General features: G+C 38.6%; 2 protein-coding genes across 2 annotated transcripts in view; both read left to right on the top strand.

Moving 5' to 3' along the window:
* On the top strand, nucleotides 16,903-17,869 carry LOC109212871 (ylmG homolog protein 1-2, chloroplastic-like). Its single transcript, XM_019376572.1, has one exon. It carries the CDS (start codon nucleotides 16,999-17,001, stop codon nucleotides 17,644-17,646), a length of 648 nt encoding a protein of 215 aa, XP_019232117.1. The 5' UTR covers nucleotides 16,903-16,998; the 3' UTR covers nucleotides 17,647-17,869.
* LOC109212861 (AUGMIN subunit 3) overlaps nucleotides 20,436-22,670 on the top strand; it is an 11,900-nt gene continuing 9,665 nt past the window's right edge. The window contains exons 1-2 of the mRNA XM_019376562.1: nucleotides 20,436-20,897; nucleotides 22,154-22,190. Of these exons, the coding sequence (XP_019232107.1) occupies nucleotides 20,722-20,897; nucleotides 22,154-22,190 (213 nt within the window). The 5' untranslated portion in view covers nucleotides 20,436-20,721. The remainder of the gene's footprint in view (nucleotides 20,898-22,153; nucleotides 22,191-22,670) is intronic.

Genomic DNA, 22,670 nt, shown 5'->3' with positions numbered 1-22,670 from the left:
ATATAGGTCCGATAACACATTTTAACTAAAATCACACAATCCAGCCTAGCCCATAAATCATAGAACCACATTGCACTTTCCGAAATCATACACAAGATTAGAACCTCACATCTATATTCAGAATAAGCCCGAACCAGCTGTAATAACCCATACCTGCAACCTCAGGTGCAATTATATGATATACCACATAACTCAAACACTCGGAACGATGACTTCTATTCACAGCAGCCGCACACAACACCCGAATACCGGTAGAAAACCTCTTATTAGCTAAAGTCTCATTCCAACACTTTCATATACTGCCAATGATAAATGAAACACGCAATAAACCATAACCATTTCTCAAATCAGCCATCCATAAGGTTACTTCTCCTTTGTCAAGGACCATAGCAAATTTCTAAACCAGACCTCGATATCTACCCATCAAACATGCTGAAATCGAATCCGTTTGTATTCATTAATGACCCCAACGATCACCTAGAATCCGACACACCACTCTGGTGACATGACACATCAATACAGGCCCAAGCCACAACTTGCTTAATTCGCGCACCAATAAGAAACGGTCTGAACATACTCAAATCATGAAAATGATCCAAATGAAAGAGCTGTACCTCAAGCTCATCAATACCATCACAACACAAAGGTGAGACCCTATCTCACACCCTAGAAATAGAACACATGAATCTACCCCGAAAGGTCATATCACCACGTAGCCTCACTACAATGCGCGATCCTATCCAAACACTGTTACACATGAAACACCTCAAGTCACTGTGATCAAAATCGACAGCCACGCACAATTTGATGTCTAGAACCAAAGCAATTCATTACACCCACGGTGAAAGCAAATAGAACATACCACGCAACCCGATGGGGCATGACCGATACGCCATTTACTGAGCAACACCCAATTACTTTCCGCTCGACTTCCACTATGAGACCCCCACACGAACTGCACCATATGTGCCCATAACCAGCAAATCACAACACCTCGCAACACAGAAAGGTAACTCATGTTCTCACCAGATTACTAATAAGCTCAACAACAGTCGAATCAGTACCTCCCCCAACAATGCCATCCGGAGCCAATCAAGCCGACTCAAGATAGAACACTCACTCACAAGACCCCAAATAAGAAAGGCAATCCTTCCCAGCCGTCCGCTAGGTCTTCGAAAAAAAAACCCAATAGGACATAATTCGGCGAACATCGCCACTCAATCCGTGGCATTTCCGACATAGCCATCCGCGCCATCTTATCGCAATAGTCTAGAATAACACAACACGGAAACAACCAGTCCACACCCCAATATCATATCCAAAACCTAACATACCAAGCAACGAAGATCCGCTCGGGCCTCCAAACCTCGGTAGTCACTAAACAGTGCTGATACACACGATCTAGAATCGCAACATAGCCTGAATATGAGAACTTCCGGTCTCCAATTCCGGTAGCACACAAATCATCATACATGATCCCGAATTCCGCCGTCCGAATACATATCGCACCTCCAGTACCCAGTCATTCCACGAAAGATATCCTAAAATTCCCATGTGCCATATAAGCAACTTGAATATCAACAGTCAATCCAGCCCGAAAGTGCCGCAATACTACTGAAGTGCCATCCACTTAATCACATTGCCCTTTTTCTGAAACCTATACTCTCGTCAAATCACTTCCAAATAACAATACCATTTCCTTAATCATCTGAGGCTACCCGCTGCCTAAGAGTGTTATGAACTTCCTTTCAGAACTGAACTGAAACCTCATACACGCAAATTTCGATCCTCCACAACATACCGCATATACCATACCATCCAAGGATAAAAGGAAAACTTTTATCTCCCTTCCGAGCCACAGACATCTACACACTCAACTAGTCAAGAACTTCCATTGATCCCATCTAGAAGAAAAATCGTTACACGTCCCATGTCTCTCATATTCGTAGGAAAATGCACCTCTTCAACCACGGTAGAAATCAACAAGAACTCTCCCAATTCCTTTTGCACAAATTAAACTGTCAGGACTGAATCCTTCTAACTAGACCAAGCTAAGCAAGCCATCAAAGCCCATGAGCATTGTTGCAAAATACCTGTAAGAACCCATTACCTCGAACACATACAAAGATTTGATCATATCCTTACCATACCGATTCGGTCTACTATCAACCATTCCATCTATCTGAATTTCCCTCCTGATTCATTTTCAACTTGATGCTCCCTCTTGTTGTAGTACCACAATCTCTCAATCCCAGGCTCACTACACGAGACCCAAGCACAAGACCACACTGTCTAGGACCCATAAGCCACTGAATTACTCTCTCAAATATTACCAGAAACATCACGCTACCGAATACTTTAATCTGAAGAACCTCTTACGAATCCGAATTCGTTACCTTTACTTTCCTGATACTGATACATAGAACCCCATACTTAACCTAGAAATACCACAAATCTGAACCTCTTCCAATGAAAACACAGTTTCTAACCACGCATGCAACTTTAAAATACCCGATTGTTTCCTGCAGAATCTTGAACACATTGGAACCATTCTCGAAAGTCATTCACTCTTACTCAAACTGCAAATTACCTGACCCAACGAATAGAACCACCCGTGCCTCATTGGCGCTCCGATACCGCAAAATGAAATCCTCATCCTAATACACACAAGCAACTTACTGCTCTATGCACTAAGCATTCTCTACCAACAACAACTTAAGACATCCTGTGATTTCCTTACCCTACAAAGCATAATATAACCTTCGTCAACATCCTCGGTCTCAATTCCCACAAGTCATAACTGATTCACTCGCACGCCTCAAACTGGAACCAGCATAGCACCTAATCGTGCAATCAACTACTCAAAGCAAACTCCCCCACTTGGCTTGAAGCCGTAGATAAAAATACCTTCAATAACTTATAACACTTTTACCCTATTGATGCCACAATAACATAGTGAGATTAAACTCAAATCATTTATAAGTTGTGAAAACACAGATCATCCCGTACTGTAACTCTTCTACAATTCTCGGATTCATTCCCGCAACAGTTAAGCCCACTCTCTTAAGCGACCCGAAATTCCAAATTTCAATGCGTACTTTTTCACTTGTACATGAGATCTCCTAATATACACATAAGGATCACACCACTTCGAATCACTTCGCAGGAGATAACCCCACCTGCTTCGCTTCAATATAACATTTCTGTATACCTTCCACTGCCATACACATTACACAGCCACTTAGTCTCCCTGAGTCTAAACTCATACCGCAACATGAAATCTACTTCACTCCCACTAGGAGACACGAAAGATTCTTCACGCGCCCATAACTCAGAGCTACACATCCAATCACAATGGAAATCATACACTTAATAGTTCATCTACCATCCAACAGACCCTCCTCGTCACTTCCAAGTTACATAGATACATCCCGCAGTACTAACATACTCATCACATGGCCATTCAACCGTCACTTCCACTAATAGGGACACTACCGAACATATAAGTTCAAAACACTTACTCACACAATCAGCACCTCAGTGCTCAAGCCATAGGCAAAGATCCGGCCTCAAGTCCTCCAGACTGGCCCAACATCAAACTCACAGAGATCACATCTCGCCCCTCGATCGGGGAATCACAAGCCATCAAGGCACATCTGATACTGAGCGCTCATGCGCGCATACAAACGCATGGAAGGAAATTTCAAGAGTTTCTTTTCAAGCTGAAACAAGGACGCACGATAAGAATTCCAAGAATGTGAAGCTTTCCTAAAGTTCTGCAGCCTCTCGAGGATAAATACAGACGTCTCCGTACCGATCCGCAAGACTCTACTAAACCTGCTCATGACTCGTGAGACCTAGTAACCTAGGCTCTGATACCAACTTGTCACGACCCAAACCCCGCACTGATCGTGATGGCGCCTCTCGTGAAGACGAGGCCAGCCAACTAACCCAACTCGTCTTTTCAAAAGTAGTTAAACATAAATAAACAGCTTAAATATGACTTAATAGTATTAATTAGCGGAAATACAACCCAACACAGCCCTAATCGGGGTGTCACAAGTCACAAACATCTATAAGAATGTAATTACATTTACAAGTCTAGAAATACACTGAACAGGAATAATGAATAACATAGAAAGAAACGGTGCTGCGAACGCTGGCAGTCACCTCGCCAGACTACTACAGCTCTGCCTCAAAACAACCAATACCCACTACCGGGTGAATAAATACCTGCAACTGCACTCAAGGTGCAGGGAGTAAAGTGAGTACTCCAACTCAATGAGTAATAAAGGTAAATAACAACTGAGCAGTAAGAAATCACGTAAGGCAACCAACATGCTGTATAGAAGCAGGGTACAATCTTTTGAGAAAACAGTGAAGCTGTGAAATCTTTAGAAATATATTGGCTCAGTTTAAATCTCTTTTGAAAATGATCTTTTCAACAGTTACGAAACGATTTCAAAACAGTCAGTGCTAATAAGCATAGAGAAATCCGCCCCTCGGGCACAAATACCGCAGTATAACAGGTAAAAAGGCAAGTAGATATGCAAGATGAGCACATAAAAGTTCGCCCCTCGGGCAATATCTCAAAATAGTACCAGCCCCTCGGGCTCACTCTCAGAAACACTTTCATCCCCTCGGGCTCTCTCTCTCAGATCACTCTCAGAACAGTATCATATAGTAACCGCTGCGGCGTGCAGCCCGATCCACATCTCGCTGCGGCGTGCAGCCCGATCCATATATCGTCGACGGCGCTCACCGGAGGTGTGCAGACTCCGGGAGGGGCCCCTTACGGCCCAAGCGCAATATCAAGCCACCTCGTGGCATATAACATAAGGCCTGAAAGCCTGCTCACATCACTCACAAGGCCTGAAAGCCTCCTCACATCACTCACAAGGCCTGAAAGCCTCCTCACATCACTCACAAGGCCTGAAAGCCTCCTCACATCACTCAACATATCCTCACATATGGCCCTCGGCCTCACTCAGTCCAGAAAACATCATAAGCCCCTCAGGCATTTGTAAAATAGTAGTTCTCAGCCCAAAATATCATTTAGAAATATCATTTAAGTTTCAAATCTGAGTAAAATTGGCTGAGTTTGTAAAACAGGGGATATCAACAGGACTGAGTTCAAATAATGCGTCAAAACAGTGAGGAAACAGTGATAAAAATCCCCGAATGGTTTAGATAATTGGCACGAAGTCCAAATATGGCAATCAGCCCAAATCATGATAATAACAAATAAGTTTCAGTCAAATACGCGGTAAAATCATCAATCTGGACGGACCAAGTCACAATCCCCCAACGGTGCTCTACCCCACGCTCGATGTCCGGCGTGCAGATCACCTCGATATAGCACTACGGTGTGCAATCCGGGGTTTCAAACCCTCAGGATATCATTTACATTCATTACTCACCTCAAGCCGGCCAAAATCCTGCTCGCTATGCCCTTGCCTCTCCAATCGGCCTCCTCGCATGTCGAATCTGATCAAAACCACAATGAATACATCACAATAGGCTAAGGGAACATAACCCAATCGAAAAGAATCGAAAAACATCGAAAATCACGAAATTTGCAAAACCCGAGCCCCAGGCCCACTTCTCGAATTCCAAAAAATTTTACATCAACGGATTCCTTATCTCGCCATGAGTCTATGCATATAAAGAACACCAAAATCGGAGTCCAAATGACCCCTCAAATCCCAAATCAAAAATCCAAAATTCCACGCCCTAGTTCTTCCATTTTTGTTCAAGTTTCCATGAATTTCTAGATAGATTTCACAATAGAATCAAGTTTTAGTTCCGAAATTCTTACCTCCAAACGCTTGTCCTTGAATCTCTCTTTAATCTCCTTCAAAAATCCTTCAAAACGAGCAGCTATGGTGGAAAATACCCCCACCTTCGCGAACAAAACGTCTTTAAAACATTCTTCCCAGGCCTGCCATTCCTTCTTCGCGAACGCGGTCAAAGCCTCGCGTTCGCGTAGCACAAAATTTCCATTGACCAAAAGTTCCTCTTCGCGAACGCGATATCCCATCGCGAATGCGAAGTCTTAACACTGGCCTTCCACAATTTCTTCTTCGCGATCGCGTACACTTACTCGCGAACGCGCTGAGATTCCTTCCCAAGCCTTCGCGAACGCGGCCTTGACCCTCGTGAACGCAGAGCTTACCTAAACCTAACCCTTCGCGAACGCGAAGGCCAAAAATTCCTGCAACTGCTGGAACAAAATCTTCAATTTTTCCAAAAACCAAAATGGTCCGATTGACCACTCGAAACTCACCCGAGGCCCCCAGGGCCTCAACCAAAGGTACCAACACATCTTAAAACCTTATTCAAACTTGTTTCAATCATCAAAACACCTCAAACAACATCAAATCCACCAATTTACATCGAATTCAAGGCTAAGTTTTCTAAAAACATCCGAAATACGCTTTCGATAAAAAATACAACCAAACCACATCCGAATGACCTGAAACTTTGCACACACATCACAAATGACATAACGAAGCTACATCAACTCTCCAAATTCCATTCCGACCCTCGAATCATAATCTCACCTATCAACCGGAATTCGCCAAAATACTAACTTCGCCAATTCAAGCCTAATTCTACACCGGACCTCCAAAACCAATTCCGATCACGCTCCTAAGTCACAAATCACCTAACGAAGCTAACCAAATCATAAAAACTCCGCTCCGAGCTCATATACAAATAATTCAACTCTTGGTCAAACCTTTCAAATTCAAAGCTTTCAACTGAGACTGTTTCTTTCAAATTCTTTCCGATTTTCCTGAAAAACCAAAACCAACGGTCTACATCAGTCATACTACATTACACGGGGCAAGTCATGCCCGAGAACTGGCGATCAAAGTGCAAAAGCTCAAAACGACCGGTCGGGTCGTTACAAATATGCGACAAAAATGCGGTCCGCATACACGTTCTGCGGTCGCATAATGCACCGCAGAACTGCCCCTTACAAAATCCCAAGGGAATTATGCTACGAATATGCGGTCCGCATATCTCAAATTTGACCAACATACTGTTTCACTTTGCGGCGACTATGCGGTCAGCATAGCTATTATGCGACCGCATTCTCGACCACATAATCGCACTTTTCTGGAAAATATTATTTTTTGACTTTTTAGTGCATGGATCAATCCAAAGGGTCCAAATTTACGCATTTCTAACACATATTCCTAATTTGGCACTACGAGCTTTTGAGTTTTGGGTAGAAATTTTCACGGGGCCTTATAATGAGGCTAATCCCTGCCTCTACATTTTCATGGGACTAAGCATTGTCCCTCTTTGCACAAATATTGCTCTATTCCAGTACTATCTATTTGTTTTTTATCGGTCTAAGCTCTGCTCTTCATTTCACAAGACTAAGCCTTGTCTTGTTAACATCATACTATTTCATCTCATGGGCTAAAATATCGCCAATCTATCCAAAGGCGTCATAGTCTAAAGGCATCATCCTCATAGCCGGAAGATACCATGCCATGGCCTAAGGATCTCTCAAATTTGCATATCGTTATTCAAAGGCGTCATGATTCGGAGGCACCATCCTCATGGCCCGAGAACATCATTTCATGGCCTACGAATCCCTCACCGAACAATTCACGGCCCAGGACGTCATGGTCTGAGGACGTCATCCTTAACCGTCCAAAGACAGCTTTCATGGTCCAAAAGGGAATCTGCATCATGTTTAAATTTTCGCACAAATACATGTTCGTAGCATCTCTTCATCTGCAGGTGACCTGTAAGCAACTGCTATCCCAGCAGGAGCAACCTCGCTCCAGTTCCTTCAACTATCTCAAACTTAACCTCGCCGTAATTATTCTTTCACATATCCCGAAATCTTATGTCTGTTCTTGAGATGACTTCATCGGTATATTCTGCCAATGAATCCGGAACTACACATGGCCTGATTCCTGTAAAATCAGGGATATGTAGGCAGCTCAAAGACCATAGTTCGGCCTCTACCTTTAAAAACATCCCATCCGGTCAAAATTGGCCATCATTTCTTTACCCGAAAACTCTTTCATCCTTCCCGGGTAAAGAGGGGCAGCTATTGATACCCAATTTTTCCCTATAATATTTTTTGAAATGCATATATACCTTTAAAACTATGCATTAGCATTAATGAGTATTTCCCATAATTTTACATCTTTAAATTAATTTATTTCAATATTTTCTTCATATAAATAATTGTAAAATTGCATCACAAATGAATTTAGAACATGTCTTGATCTAATATTACTATTATGGTCCTATGGAGTCCAAATTATTTCATAAATAGCCAAATTGGCACCTTTTGGCTATAATTGTAATAACTTTGCAATTATAGCCCATGCGTACATTTGTGTATTATTTTACCAGAAATTAGTCATTTGCATTTTTAAATACTAAATAACTATTTTAAAAACATTTCTATGCATGAAATTTATTTTTATAATTAGTGATTATTTACAAATTATTTTTAATCAATTGTTTGGGGTATTTAACAAAATAGCCTCTTGGGTTTCAATCTTTGCCTAAAATTAACCAACCCAACACCCCTTATAAACCAACCCAAAAAAAAATCCCAGGCCCAATACTCCACCTGCCCAACCCAGTACCCAGGCAAATCCTGGTCGTTGATCATTGTGATCAACGGTCCAGATTCCCCCTTACCATAATTATACTAACCTACACCCCCCAAAACCTAATCATTTCCCACCCTTCCCTGCCGTCATCTATTCCTCTCCTCTCTCAAACGCTCTCGACCTAAATCCTAAATCCCCAAACGCCATCACTCATCCACCGCCGTCCATGGCAGTTTCTCACCACCCCAGGCCTCCAATGGCCTCTCCTATGCTAGGTACCTCCATCTCTAAGGTCCTCAAGGGACCAGGGTTAGTCCGCTTACGCCTTTGGTTCTTTCTCGCCTGTTTCAGGCCATTCTGGTTCGACTTCGTGTAAGGGTTTCTTATTTTCATCTTGAACCTATGGATTTCTAAGTCTATGTTCTCATCTCCGAGTTACTTCTGAAAACCTTAATCTTTCTCTTTAATCTTCTCAGATCTGTACAGATCTGAGATGAATCGAACCTATCTCACATGTTTCCTTGAAAGATTTCTGGTTTTTCAACTGATTTTCCGTTTTTCTAAAGTTAGGGTTTACTGAAAGTCATCTTCTCAGTGGTTTCCTGATTTTTTGAATGTTTAATCATCTGTCCTTATGTGCTTTTGACCGATTCATGTCAAGGTTGCCTAAACCCTAGTCGATTTATGCTAAAACCCTAATTTTCTTATATTTTGCTTCGATTCTGGGTTTTTCCGCGTTACTTGTTGCATTGTTTCGTTCTGTGCTTTGACTCTCATGATTTCCCCTTAGTCTAATTCAGTGCCTTGTGATTTTTACCCTAGTTCATCTCTATTAGAGACTCTGAGCCAATTTTTTGGTTAATTTCTGTGTGTTTATGAAATTTTATTTAGCCTATTGGTCTATTTGTGGAAACTGATATTTTCCTCCCCGTAAATCAGTACTACTTTGAATTGTGATTTACTGATTTGTTCTGTTAAAGCTTATGTGCATAATCCTTGATTTATTCCCTATTTGTGACTTTAATTAGCCTTCTTACCTTATTCTATCACCTGTGATCTTTACTGATTCTTCACGAAGTTTCCTTAATTAGACTCCTGCTTATTTACCTCTTTACTTACATCTGATTTGATTTTCCTTCCTTAAATATCTCCTGTTCTTTACCATTGGATAATTACCCTTAATTAAGGGAAGACTATAATGATTTTGTGTGTAAATTGATTCTGTGATTTCCTTAATTGCTGAGTGTTGATTTCTTTTACCTTTTTCTGCTCTGCCCTAAAAGTGCTATATAAACTCTCCTCTATTTCACTTGTAAGACACGAACATTAGTTCACAAACACACTTACACTCTAAAGCTCTCTTTTCTTCTCTGCTACTTGTGATATTCACTGGTCTAGCCGGCTGTAAGCCAAGGCTAGATATTGAACTCACCTGCTTTACATTCTGTGTTCTCTTCCTTAACTGGTATGTCTCAGTTTAATTTCTGAAACCTAAAACTTTGTGCGTTTCATTATTGTTTTAGTTCATCAGTTATGAGTTCCATTCTTGTTCCTGTTTATTGTCTTGTTTAGCATGCCTAATTCTGTCTTGCTCAATATGTAACTAGCATGCCTAAACTATAACTGCTTGTTTACTGCTTCATCTAGCATGATTAAATCTTGTTTGTTCAATATGTAGTCAGCATGCCTAAACTATGAGTGCTTATGTGATGCTTGTACAACATGTTTAAATTCCTGTTTGCTCTTCTTTACTGATGAGATTATACCTAATCTCTTGGGGCTTCGATTGATCCTAATTATGTGTAGGATTCTTTCCAATACCCTCTGCTTTCAACATGGTTTTGCTATACTCCTGTGTCTCAACTACCTACTGTCATGACTAACCTATTATTCTATAAAGCTCCTGAGAATTCTGTGCATTTTGTTGTTTATATGCTTCCCATACACTGATGTGTATTCTATGTGTCCCAAACCCCTCTATCCCTGTGTGGAATCTGTTTGCCAAGTGTTTCTGAATCTGGTTGTCCTGTGATTTGTGTTCTGATTTCAAAAGTGTTTTAATACTTTTCTCAAACTGTTTTACCACCAAACTATTTCCTGTTTCAGAAAACCTTTTTCACTCCTAGATTCATCTCTATACTACTTTCAAAACTATGTCAAGCACTCTCACTTTACTCTTAAGTCAATAGGTTCTACACCTCCAGTGTGTGTACTGCCTTGGAGTCCTCTTGAGATTCCTCTGTACTCTAGCACACTGGGGTTGGCCCTTCCACACTACACATATTTAGTCCCTATTGTGGAAGTCTGGGTGTGAGCACTGCCCGGTATCCTTGAGGTCCTTAGGGAACTCTGACACGCATGGACATAAATCGGCAATGAGAACTCTTGGCATATGAGACTACAGAAGACCTGGTATACCAGGATTTTCTTTGGGCCTATTTTAGGCTCTCTATAGCTTAATTCTATTCTATTTATGTAATTTTTATTCAAGCATTGGTCTGTAATAAGTATTTGTAAACAGATAATGGGGTGACTAGAGAAAAAGGGAGGGTAGATTAGATATGTACACTGTGGGTTTAAAAATCAGGTAGATAACATGCCTATAGGATTACTTTGGTTCAAATGTGTTTTGTTAGATAACATGTCTATAGGGTTTCGTTTTGGTCCAAATAAGCGCTGCCTGCTTTATTTTACATAATCATGCCTATAGAATCTAAAAAGTCAGTTTTAATTAGAGATCATGCCTATAGGATCTAAAAATCAGCTTTAATTAGAAATCATGCCTATAGGATCTAAAATCAGTTTTAATCAGAAATCATGCCTATAGGTGTTGAATCTGTTTAATTAATTATCCTACTCGTTTCTTTAATAGTCTTCAACGCTATGTCACTAGAAATCATGCCTATAGTATAAAGGACTCGAAAATGTTCTTTTCAGAATCGTGACTGCATATATACACTTAGGCAAACCTTAGGGCGTTAAAATTAAAACCAGTTCTGTTTATGTAAAATTACCCAGGCTTAACAGGTTGTAAAACCAGTAGGCAAACTGGTTAGGATTTCTGCCACTTTCCTTATATCCCGAATCTGCAACATTCACCTAGATACCATGTTTTCGGATTCCTGAACTTTCTTCAAAACTTATGCTTTAGACGTGCTGTTTGTTTGCCTATATACGTGTGGAGGTAAATGTGAGCCTTCTAAATGCTCGCCTTTATCTGCTTGTCCTATGTGTTATTTGCCTGTCGCCTAGACTTCTACCTTTTATAAACCTTAAGCTGTCTAGAACTGTCCAGATTTAGAGGTCCCAAATTCCTCCGGGACAATCAGGAAGGGACGGGTAGAAGCACGCTTAGAGATTGCTAATTAAACTCGCTCATAACCACTAGGGGGGTAATGGATAGTAAAGGATATGATGACTGCGCGCTAATGTCACGTGTAGCCCCTCATTGAGGAGTGATTACCGGGCATTGCATGGGTATGATCCTGTAGGCTAATCAACTTAGGACTTACCTTTCCCAATTCTCGTATATGTTTAAATTCTCTAAATTTCCTTTCTTTACTTATACATGCACAAGTTGTCCAAATCTCTTTACCCTTTATTATTTGAACTTCTTTGATCATATATGCATTTAAACGAGGAAAGCTATATTATTCGCAAATACTTGCTTACTTGTTATTTGATTGGTTCGTATAGTGTAAGTTCGGCCGGGACCCACTGTTGTGACCGCGAGGGGTGCCTGACACCTTCCCCTCAAGGTTATTTCGAGCCCTTACCCTAATCTTTAGTAATGCAACTAGTTACATGAGTTAATTACTTTAGGTACCCTAACGCACCATAATTCGTTAGGTGGCGACTCTTCAAAACACCCAATTCCCAGAAGGAAACGAGTTGATCCCCCATGAATGTCGAAACCCGGACTTTCTCTGCAAGGAGGAAAAAAGGGGGCGCGACATGCCTCGTGCCTCCCGACTTATGGAACGTACCGACCGCCAGCTTGATGAATGGGATTACCAACGATAAGTCGGGTAACGCCGCGGTACCAGCCCACATAATCATGCTCAGTATCTAGCCGACTCGGTGAAGGGGACGGAATCAGGTCAGATCGCCGGTCCCAAATATCGATCCGCTCCTCTAGCCATGCCAAATATGTGTCGTCCACCCTGGTACGATTATCCCGCTGGTAATGTGTGGTCTGCTAGGTGGGCGGTGTCGGTACCAGCTGCGGCCTACCAAACTGGCGAAGTACCCGCTCGGTGGCAAGATGCTCCACAATATCAAGGCAGATCAACGGGACGAAAGAGCCCCACATAAGTCGGCCGGCCGAGAAATAACAGGGAAAGCTAGCTATCAACACGTCGTTGTATGGCATCCAAATGAACTATTAAGTAAGAACAGAAAACATCAGTATACGCAACTTGTGTTTGAAGCTATGACAAGTAAACTTAGATATACATTTACCTGTGCGCCTTCCAGCAAATTCAAGATATCCCTGCACAAGGAGAGATTATGCCGAGCCTCGTACTCGTGCGTATGTCCTCGCCGGAGAACCCACCTCCTAGCTAGAGGGAGCAACGGAGGTGGTACATCCGGATCTAATAGTGGTAGAGGTGGCTGCAACTGGAGGAATCGCTCCCAGGCCCAAACCTAACATAAAAAGTTGACGTAAAATTTAAGATATATTTTTACTAGGTATGTTAAAATGAATAGAGTATTCGAATATGTTGTCACCTGTAGTAGCAGCAAAAATCCAGCAATGTAGCGCTGGGTGCCCATGCTCGCCCGGCACATCTGCCTGTAGAAGTAGCCGAGAACAGCAGCACTCCAGCTGTGCTGGGGTAAATCATCTAGCAGCTCAAGATGATGAAGAAATCTCAAGCTGACTAGGTTCCCCGAAGTGTTTGGGAACAAGACCCCTCCAAACATAAGGAGTAGCAACAACCTCGCATACTGGTCAACATGATAATCCGGTATATCGCCATCGATGTCAGGATGCAATGCCTCCAACCACTGCCGAATAGTCGTCAACGGAAAATGACTGGTCCCAGCCAGTACATTCTCATCCTCTGGCAGAAATGCAGTGAGCAGCTGCAGCATGTCCAGGTACTGCACACGTGTCATCTCTCTCATGCCAGGCGACAGGGCAATGGGGTGTCCATCAACAGGCAGCCCATATAAAACCTCCACGTCCTGCAGTATGATGGTGGCCTCGCCAATGGGCAGGTGGAATGTGTGCGTCTCCGGTCGCCACCGCTCTATCAGGGCCGTGACCAAAGACCAATCGAGCTGCAGCCGCCCAATCTCCAAAATCCTGTAGAAACCCGTCTCCCTCAGGCGTGTGACTACACGGGGATGGAGAACTCTGTCATGCAGAAAGTCCCACATGTCGTCCACTCTCCTGACGCGAAGAGTTTGGGTCAGTAACTCTCCCTCCCATATGTGGGCGGACCTATTATCACCCGGTAACAACAGTAGCTCATCGTTGGAAGGTCCGGGATGAATAGGCGGCACCTCCATGTCGTCTACTGTAAATTAAACAACATTAATTACATTTTAGTTTTATAATTTGATGTGTTTGTTTGAAAATTAAATAATTAATTTTTATAATTAATTATTCACATATGGGTTCCAGGCTCGATATTTGCTGCCTAGTAGCACCAAGATATCCTAAATTCTTCTATGTGTTAGTTTTATTATAATTTTATATGTTAGTTTGTAAATTAAATAATAAAGTTTTATAAATAAATATTCACATATGGGTTCCAGGCTCGATATTTGCGGCCTAGTAGCACCAAGATATCCTAAATTCTTCTCTGTGTTAGTTTTATTATAATTTTATATGTTAGTTTGTAAATTAAATAATAAAATTTTGTAAATAAATATTCACATATGGGTTCCATGCTCGATATTTGCGGCCCAGTAGCACCAAGATATCCTAAATTCTTCTATGTGTTAGTTTTATTATAATTTTATATGTTAGTTTGTAAATTAAATAATTAATTTTTATAATTAAATATTCACATATGGGTTCCAGGCTCGATATTTGCGGCTCAGTAGCACCAATTTATCCTGAATTCTTCTACGTGTTAGTTTTATTATTTTACATGTTAGTTTTATAATTTTATATGTTTGTTGTAAATTAAATAATTAATTTTTATAATTATACAATATTTAATTATTAAATATCCATATATGTGTTCCAGGCTCGATATTTGCGGCCCAGTAGCACCAATTATATGTTGACTATAATTTGGACAGAGTTTGTGTTTGATCTATCAGTTATTTTGACGTATTTTTTAGTATAAGAGATACTTAAACTACAGGGAAACTACGCTAAAAGGCACTACATTATACTACGCTAAAAGGCACTATATTATACTATGCTAAAATGCACTACATTTTACTACGCTAAAAGACATTACATTTTACTACCCTAAAAGGGCACTATATTACTAGTCTTTAAGCAAATAAATAATATAAACCAGATAAAACACAACAAATACATTTTAATCACAAAACATTCACAAATATACATATAAAACAGTAATAATAATTTATTAACATTTTTATTAACAAATAATAACGATTTCACAATTTTTACATATTTTTTTAGAACATTAATATCTTAGTCCGGATAAAAATAACATACCAATTTAATCGGAAAAAAAAAATACAAAACAACACGGAACCCATTCAAAACAACTAAGGTAAAATGCGGTATCAAAAAGCATTTTACATAAAACGCAGTATTAAACCACGTTTTACCTTAACGTCCCAAACGGAGGTTAAGGTAAAACGTGGTTCATTACTGCGTTTTACATATTTTGGTAACTAAGTTTTTCCCACCTAATTAAGTATTTTGAGTCCAAAAAGACAACATTTTGGTTCGGGACTCTTTACTAGCCTCCCTTGAGTCGTCCCTGACGCTTAGATCCCGTGATCATCTGAGTATACATGTAGGGTATGTTTGGAAAGCCACCAAGTAATTGGAATTGGTGTAATTACTAGGTAGTAATTACATAGCCTAGTAATTACATAGTTATATAATTACGATGACCTGTTTGTTTGTCATAGTGTAATTACAGTATAATTACAAGTTTACTGTTTGGTTGCACAAGTGTAATTACGCTGTTAGATTAAATTTTAAATGAAGTAATTATCAAAACTTAAAAGTTAATATAATAAATATATGCCTATAAATTTTTATAAGTATAAATGATATTATATTTGGTATTTAAGATGTATATTTTTTGCGAATATACATTAATTAATAATTATATATTTATAACTAATATTGTAAAAATAATAATTTTATATATATTCCAAATTAATAATATTTAGTTTAAATATTTTACAAAACTAAAAATATATGTTTTGTAAGAACATCATAGAATTCATGTTTGATAAAATAAATTACTATCAATTCTAACTAAAAAATGAACATGCAATGTGAGCCAATTCTACTACAATAAGTAAATTGAAACCATGAATATAACACAATTTCAAAATCTAAAAAAAAAATAGTTTAATATATGTCAAATTCCAACATAATAATATTAAGTTCCACTACAACTTAAGATTAGGAAACATAATAAGTTTATAATCACATTCAACAAGGAAATTTCACTTTAATTGCACCACTCATTATATGCCAAGTTTGTTAGTGACTCATTATTTCTATATTAGGAGGTGTAGTTTCAAAAAATAGAGTAATAAAATAAATAAAAAATAAAATATAAGCAATTACATGGAATCACAAGAAGTAGAAGTAGAGTAATAAACGATAATGTACAAAGAAAAATACATTTTAAAAATTTCATAAGAAATTAAAAAGTAAAAATAATATTATAAGGAAAATAAATTAAAATAAAACAAAGGAAAGAAACTAAAAGACAACCTTGTAATTACATAGTGTAATTACCACCAATTCTCACATCCCTTGAGAATTGGAGAGTGTAATTATACCCGTCCAATTACATCCAATTTCATGCTGACCAAGTAATTACTTGGCCAAACAAACATGTCAAACTGTGTAATTGAATCCAATCACACTCAAATCCAACTCCTAGGTGGCTTTCCAAACACGCTCGTAAGGAATCACCCGAATCTTATTCTTGCTAGCGACAGTTTTGTGCATGTGAACTCAAAAAATTTCTATTGCATTACAATGCCATTTAGTCATCCTCCAAAGTAATAGTAATATACTAGTATTAGTTATCACTTTTAGTTAATTATTAGATTATGAGTAATTTTTTGTTATAATTTATATATAATTATTTTATATATGATGTGATTGTATAATATGTTTGTATGTATTAAACAACGAGCTCTTGCCCTACCAAATCTTAGCGGGTTTTTCAGGAAAAGCATTCTATACCTCAAAATCCCAGCTTTGAGAAACTCTCCAATGGCTTCTCAAACCCTAATTCTCCGAAACCCAAATCTCACTTCTCCCCTTCACAACAGCATCACTATCCTCTCTCCTCTTTCAGCCCTTATCTACTCAAAACCCAGAACTATTTCCCTATTCTCACGGCCAAATTCACTCAAAAAATTCACAATTTCCGCATCATCCACAACTGTATCCACAAAATCAAGTACAGTTACCCCCTTAATCACTCGCTCAACGCGCACAATTACCACCTTAGCAGCAGTCACTTTAGCAATCTCAAAGCTAGTATTGCAGAAAATCTCCAATGGATTGGGCCAATCACTGGTTTACTCTGCTGGGCCTATGTTTTTTGCGGCCCTTAAGAATCAGCCCACAACAGGAGCTTTGAATACCCCTTTCACCGTGGTTGCAGCTGGAATGGCGAAATGGCTTGATATATACAGTGGGGTTTTGATGGTTAGGGTTTTGCTTAGTTGGTTTCCTAATATACCTTGGGACAGACAGCCATTATCAGCTATTAGGGACCTTTGTGATCCTTATTTGAATCTTTTCAGGAATATAATTCCCCCAATTTTTGATACTTTGGATGTGAGTCCACTTTTGGCTTTTGCAGTTTTGGGTACACTTGGTTCGATTCTTAATAGCAGCAGAGGAGCATACTGAGGCAAATTGGTAATAGCGGATTGCAATTATTATCTTTGAGATATTTGATCTTTTAGTACATGTGTATTAGATTTTGAGGGTTCATTGGTATTGTAGTGGTAATGTATCATTATAGAAATTTTGGTACAACTCAAATGTTATTTATCTGGATCTATGCTTTGAATGAATAGCTAGTTAATGGGTTGAGAATAAAGTGGATGTTTGCCTCTGAAACTTTTTTATATATACTACATTGTCCTAGTAAGACAAGTGATCATGTTCTTGCCGTCTAAATTTATGTATTATTTGGGGGCTAAAGTTCCCAGGCTAATGCTAGTAATGTTATCCTTTGTGGGGATGTCAAATCGGCTAAGCTAAGGAGGACGAGTAAAGGGAGCGGGTTTCTTTGAATATTAGCAAAATCCTCGTGATTATGAGTGTTGATCAAAGAAAGCACCTATGATCTCATTTCAAGTGATGTTGATTGATCAGAGTCGGTGCGTCAAATAGAAATGAACTTGAAAACCATGCTAGTGTATAGATGCATTTTGTGCTTACATTTGATAAACTCTTGCACCAGCATAGATAACCCTATTATAGCTTCTTTTTTATGCGCTTCAGTTTTCCTTTTAACCTCAGTTTGCTCTATACGTTTGAATAGATTTTCCATTTGCAAGATCGAGTAATATACAATATACAAGAGAGTAGTTGCTCTTATTCTATGGCCCTTCATATTTTTTTTTATAAATCAGTTGTCTTAGTGTTGTTGATCAGGGGTCATTATGGTGTTCTTATTTGCGAGGCCTTAGCACTTCTTGTTCACTGACATTGGGCTGCCTTGATGTGGGAGGCAGACACAAACAGTATCATACTAATCATCGCATGCTTACCCTGAGGCATTGTTAATTGTGTGAGAGTGACTTTGTTTCTTTGTTGCTGCTTGATGCACTCCACTTTCAAGTCCGCAATTATGTGTTAATGCCCTATAGTTACCATTCATTTATCCTGCAAGGTGACACACATTCTTATTGCATAGTATGATTTTTTAGAACTGCAATAAGTGTTCCCTACGGTGCTTTGTATTCGTGTTTCCTATGGTGCTTTGTATTCGTGTTCCCTACGGTGCTTCCTTGAATACAACATTTTCACTTGGCGCCATTTGTATTTTTTTTCTGGATTCTCACATGTGTTGATGTTCTCAAAATGTAAGTGGTTATTGCCTTGTTGATGTTGTATACTAGTTGCATGGTTTTTGCTTATATATGTTGATGCTGTAAAAGATTTTATTTTACAAGTGTAGTTTACCAGCTATAAAAGGCAACTTACCAGCTTGCTATAGAAAGTTAATTGTAGATGGCCTTTAGGTGTCCTAATCGAATAAAAACTCTTTGCTATAGAAAGTTAATTGTATGAAAACTAAACTCTTGTGGCAATATGCAATTGTGCTTCAGTTATGAGTATTGGAAGGATCAGCAATGCAAACCAAAGAATTTGGAAAACAATGAATATCCTTCTAAAATATCAGATATAGTTGGCCCTTGCATAATTTCTTCATTTTATCTTTTGAACATTAATCCCACTACTCTTTCGTTTTATAGCGCTGAGTCTATTTATTGGTTATTGCTATCGTTTTCATCCATGTTATGGCTTTTATGATGCTGTTATTATTCTTTTTTCTGTTGATGGTACTGATATATTGTCTCTTTTCGTCTTCTTGAGCCGAGGGTCTTTTGGAAACAGTCTCTCTACTCCCTCGGGTAGGGGTAAGGTCTGCGTACACACTACCCTTCCCAGACCCCACTAGTGGGATTTTACTCGTTGTTGTTGTTGTTGTTGTATCTTTTGAACACTAATAAACTTGTGTTGTATCTGGAATCTCAAAGTGCAATTGTTTACGGTGGTGAAGTATTCAAGCATTCCAATATGTATATATAGTATACTATACTTTAAATGATATCCTTGGTGCATTTGAATGGTTTCATGTTCTTAGACACAGAAAATATGCTCTTTTATACAGTTGATGATCTGGTCAAGTAAAGAGCTGTGTTCCGTTTAACGGCTAAACATTGCGTGGTAGTAGTATTTTCAAAAAAATTCGATGCTACTTTACTTGTGTAGTGTCTTTTCCGACTCTATTTCAGATCTTAATTGCCACTTGGAATGAATCGATTTGTAAGCCCAAGTAAGGAGAAATACTTTTGTGCCAAGTAATCCTTGGACTATACATTCATTTAAAGCTGAGTCAACATTCTCAGTAACTCCAGTCCAAATGCTCACACAACTTTTGTTTTCAATAATCATTTTTAAACTTTTTTTCTGGACGGAAGTTTTAATAAGATCATTTACAATCTTGCAAATCCCTCTCTTTCTTTCTCTAATTTTAGTTGACCAAATTCTGCAAATATTCTAAGCTTTTTTTCTCTTATCCAGCCAACTAATTTACTCAGATACTCGTAATATGCACTACACTTTTAACTCTGCACTTTTTTCCCTGGCCAGGAACTTGACAAAATGTTTACAACTTGGTAATTAGCTTCCTTAAATCACGTTTCCAATTATACATAAAAAGTGTGAGATATACAGTTTAAAAAAAATACTTCTTCATTAAACATTTAAATGTTTGTAAAAAATGCAGTAGAAGACGTCAGAGGGGAAAAAAAGAAAAAATAGAAAAATAAATACATGTGGTAAAGTCCTTTTTTATGACTTTTTTTTTTATTATAAGGTCACTTAGATAAGTACCAATTGATATAATAACAACTAATTATAAAATATTGTGGAATCCACTCCCAAACTCCAACAAAAGAAAATTAAGGCTAGTGATTTTTGTTTTCGCAGATTAATTGTCATATTTTCTTTCTTTCTTTTTTTTTTCTACAAAAAGAGAGGAAGAAGAAGAGGGAAAAAGAAAATTAAATTTGAAACACCATCTCTAATTCAGTTAACAGGTAGTCGTGCGAGTAACATTTCAAATTTCTCTCGTCAGCCAAAAATCTCTCAAATTAGGTCAGTGCCGGCGCCAAACGGCGTCTCTTCCGGCGGCGTTTTTAACCAATTGACACTCCGATCTAAACATCTACAGCACAACAGTGAAGCATGAGCGGTGCGCGATTATGCGCATTGCTTGGGGAATTGGGTTACGAAGGTCACGAATCACTTGATCCTGATAGTTTCGAGTGGCCTTTCCAATACGACGACGCTCGACCAGTCCTCGATTGGCTCTGCTCTAACCTTCGCCCTTCTAATGTCCTTTCCCCATCCGAAGTTACACAGTAAGTCACTCCTTTTTTTTAGGCTATCAGTTTATCTTCCTACATTCTACAGATTTGCTTTGGTTTTGTGTATATAATTTCATCTATGCGTGCATAATTGAGATAAAAATGTAATTTAAAGCTCAATTTATTTTTGGATCGGAAGCTGTACCAAGTATCAAGCTTGTATTTAAATTTGTTGTTTTCTACATCTGATTATTGTGTAAATTTCCCCCTACTTTTCAAAGTCACTAAGCAATTTCATTTTAGCTACATGATTGCTTTAGTTGTGTGAATAATTTTGTGTAAGTGTGAAAATTGAACGTCTCAAGAGATTATGGAATTATACACTTCTATATGTTAGTAGACGGAAGCTGTACTAAGTATCTATTTTCTTTGTTAAATTTGTTGTTTATTCATCAGTTTAATGTGTTCTCTAATTTGCAAAGTTACTAAGCAGTGTCATTTTAGTTGTGTCATGTATGTATAATTTTATCTGAGCGTTGAAATTTTTCAAAGTTACTAAGCAATGTCATTTCGAAGTCTCATCTATCCTTAATGGGCATGATACCATAATTGTGATTACTTTACTTTGGGTTTTATCCTGAATGAATAGGAGAATTGTGTAGTGGATTTTCCTTCTCTCCTTTTAACAAAATACATTTTGGCTTGGACATTGGCTATAGAAGTTTTAGAACAATTCATTAGATGTAATTTTTGAGTTTATAGTTTCAAGGAGAATGCATAGTGGTAATCATGAGTTTTCTACCGAGAAGTATCTTCAACTTTCATTATCTCGTGAGCTTGCTTAGGATTGAGGCGTAATAGTTGTAGTTGTTGTATTATCTCTTGAACTTTCCCCTAGGAATTGCTGTATATGTATTTTGTTCGCGACTTGGTTTATGCGTTTATTAGTTACTAATTTCTTTTTAATTTAGATCTCGCGGTCATGATCACTATAGGCCTATGTTCGTTTTTCACTTATTTTTCCCTTTCTTGATAAAAAATAATCATATGAAAAAGAGTAAAGGAGTATATACTGGTCAATATGACTCTATCCTCGTTCTCAATCAATCAGAATCCGAAGCGTTTTAGTTGCTTGAGATGGCATCTCTTGACAACACATTACTTAAAGAATTCATCTTGTTTTTACAATTTTAGACTGTCTATCCTATTCTTCTAGCCAATTTATTTTCTTGCATTCATCAGAATTCTCTACTTCAATACATGGAACACATTATTCATCCTTGCAAATATTTTCCTCTCTTGTAAACTAGGTATGAGCAGCTTTTACAGGAAGAGAAGCTGTTGGAGGTACGATTTCATGCCTTTTCACATCCTCAATCAAACCCCCCCCCCACCCCCCTCCCCCAAAAAAAAAAAGCAGAAATCTTTTGAGGGAAACTACCATTTCATAATAAAATAAAATTTAGTGCATTCTGGTTGAAACTCAAGAATTTGGTGGTATAGTTAAAGATTCCTTAGTGCCTCCTATAGTATATCTGACAGATGCTTATGTATATTAGTTAGGGGATTTGGATTATGCGTACTCCTTATCTCAGTTGTTAGAGAACACATACCTATTTGTCAAGTTTTTTCGAAGTTCACTTCGGGTGCTTTCATAAGAGAGGAAAAAGTTTGCGGAGGTTCACAGTTGCAAGATGAGTATCATAATATCTAGAAACTGCATTGTCAGTTAATGGTAAACGAATTACTATTGATAATAACTTGTCATTTGTCAACCTTTAGATTCTTTCGTCTCATTGTATCTTTTCACTCTGTTTGTTTGGGGGG

Source organism: Nicotiana attenuata, chromosome 2, assembly GCF_001879085.1.
Source record: "Nicotiana attenuata strain UT chromosome 2, NIATTr2, whole genome shotgun sequence".
Classification (NCBI taxonomy): Eukaryota; Viridiplantae; Streptophyta; class Magnoliopsida; order Solanales; family Solanaceae; genus Nicotiana; species Nicotiana attenuata.
This window is presented reverse-complemented; position numbering and strand designations above follow the sequence as displayed.

Coding starts and splice junctions, on each gene's coding strand:
- LOC109212871 (XM_019376572.1), top strand. CDS start 16,999: ATGGCTTCTCAAACCCTAATTCTCCGAAACCCAAATCTCACTTCTCCC.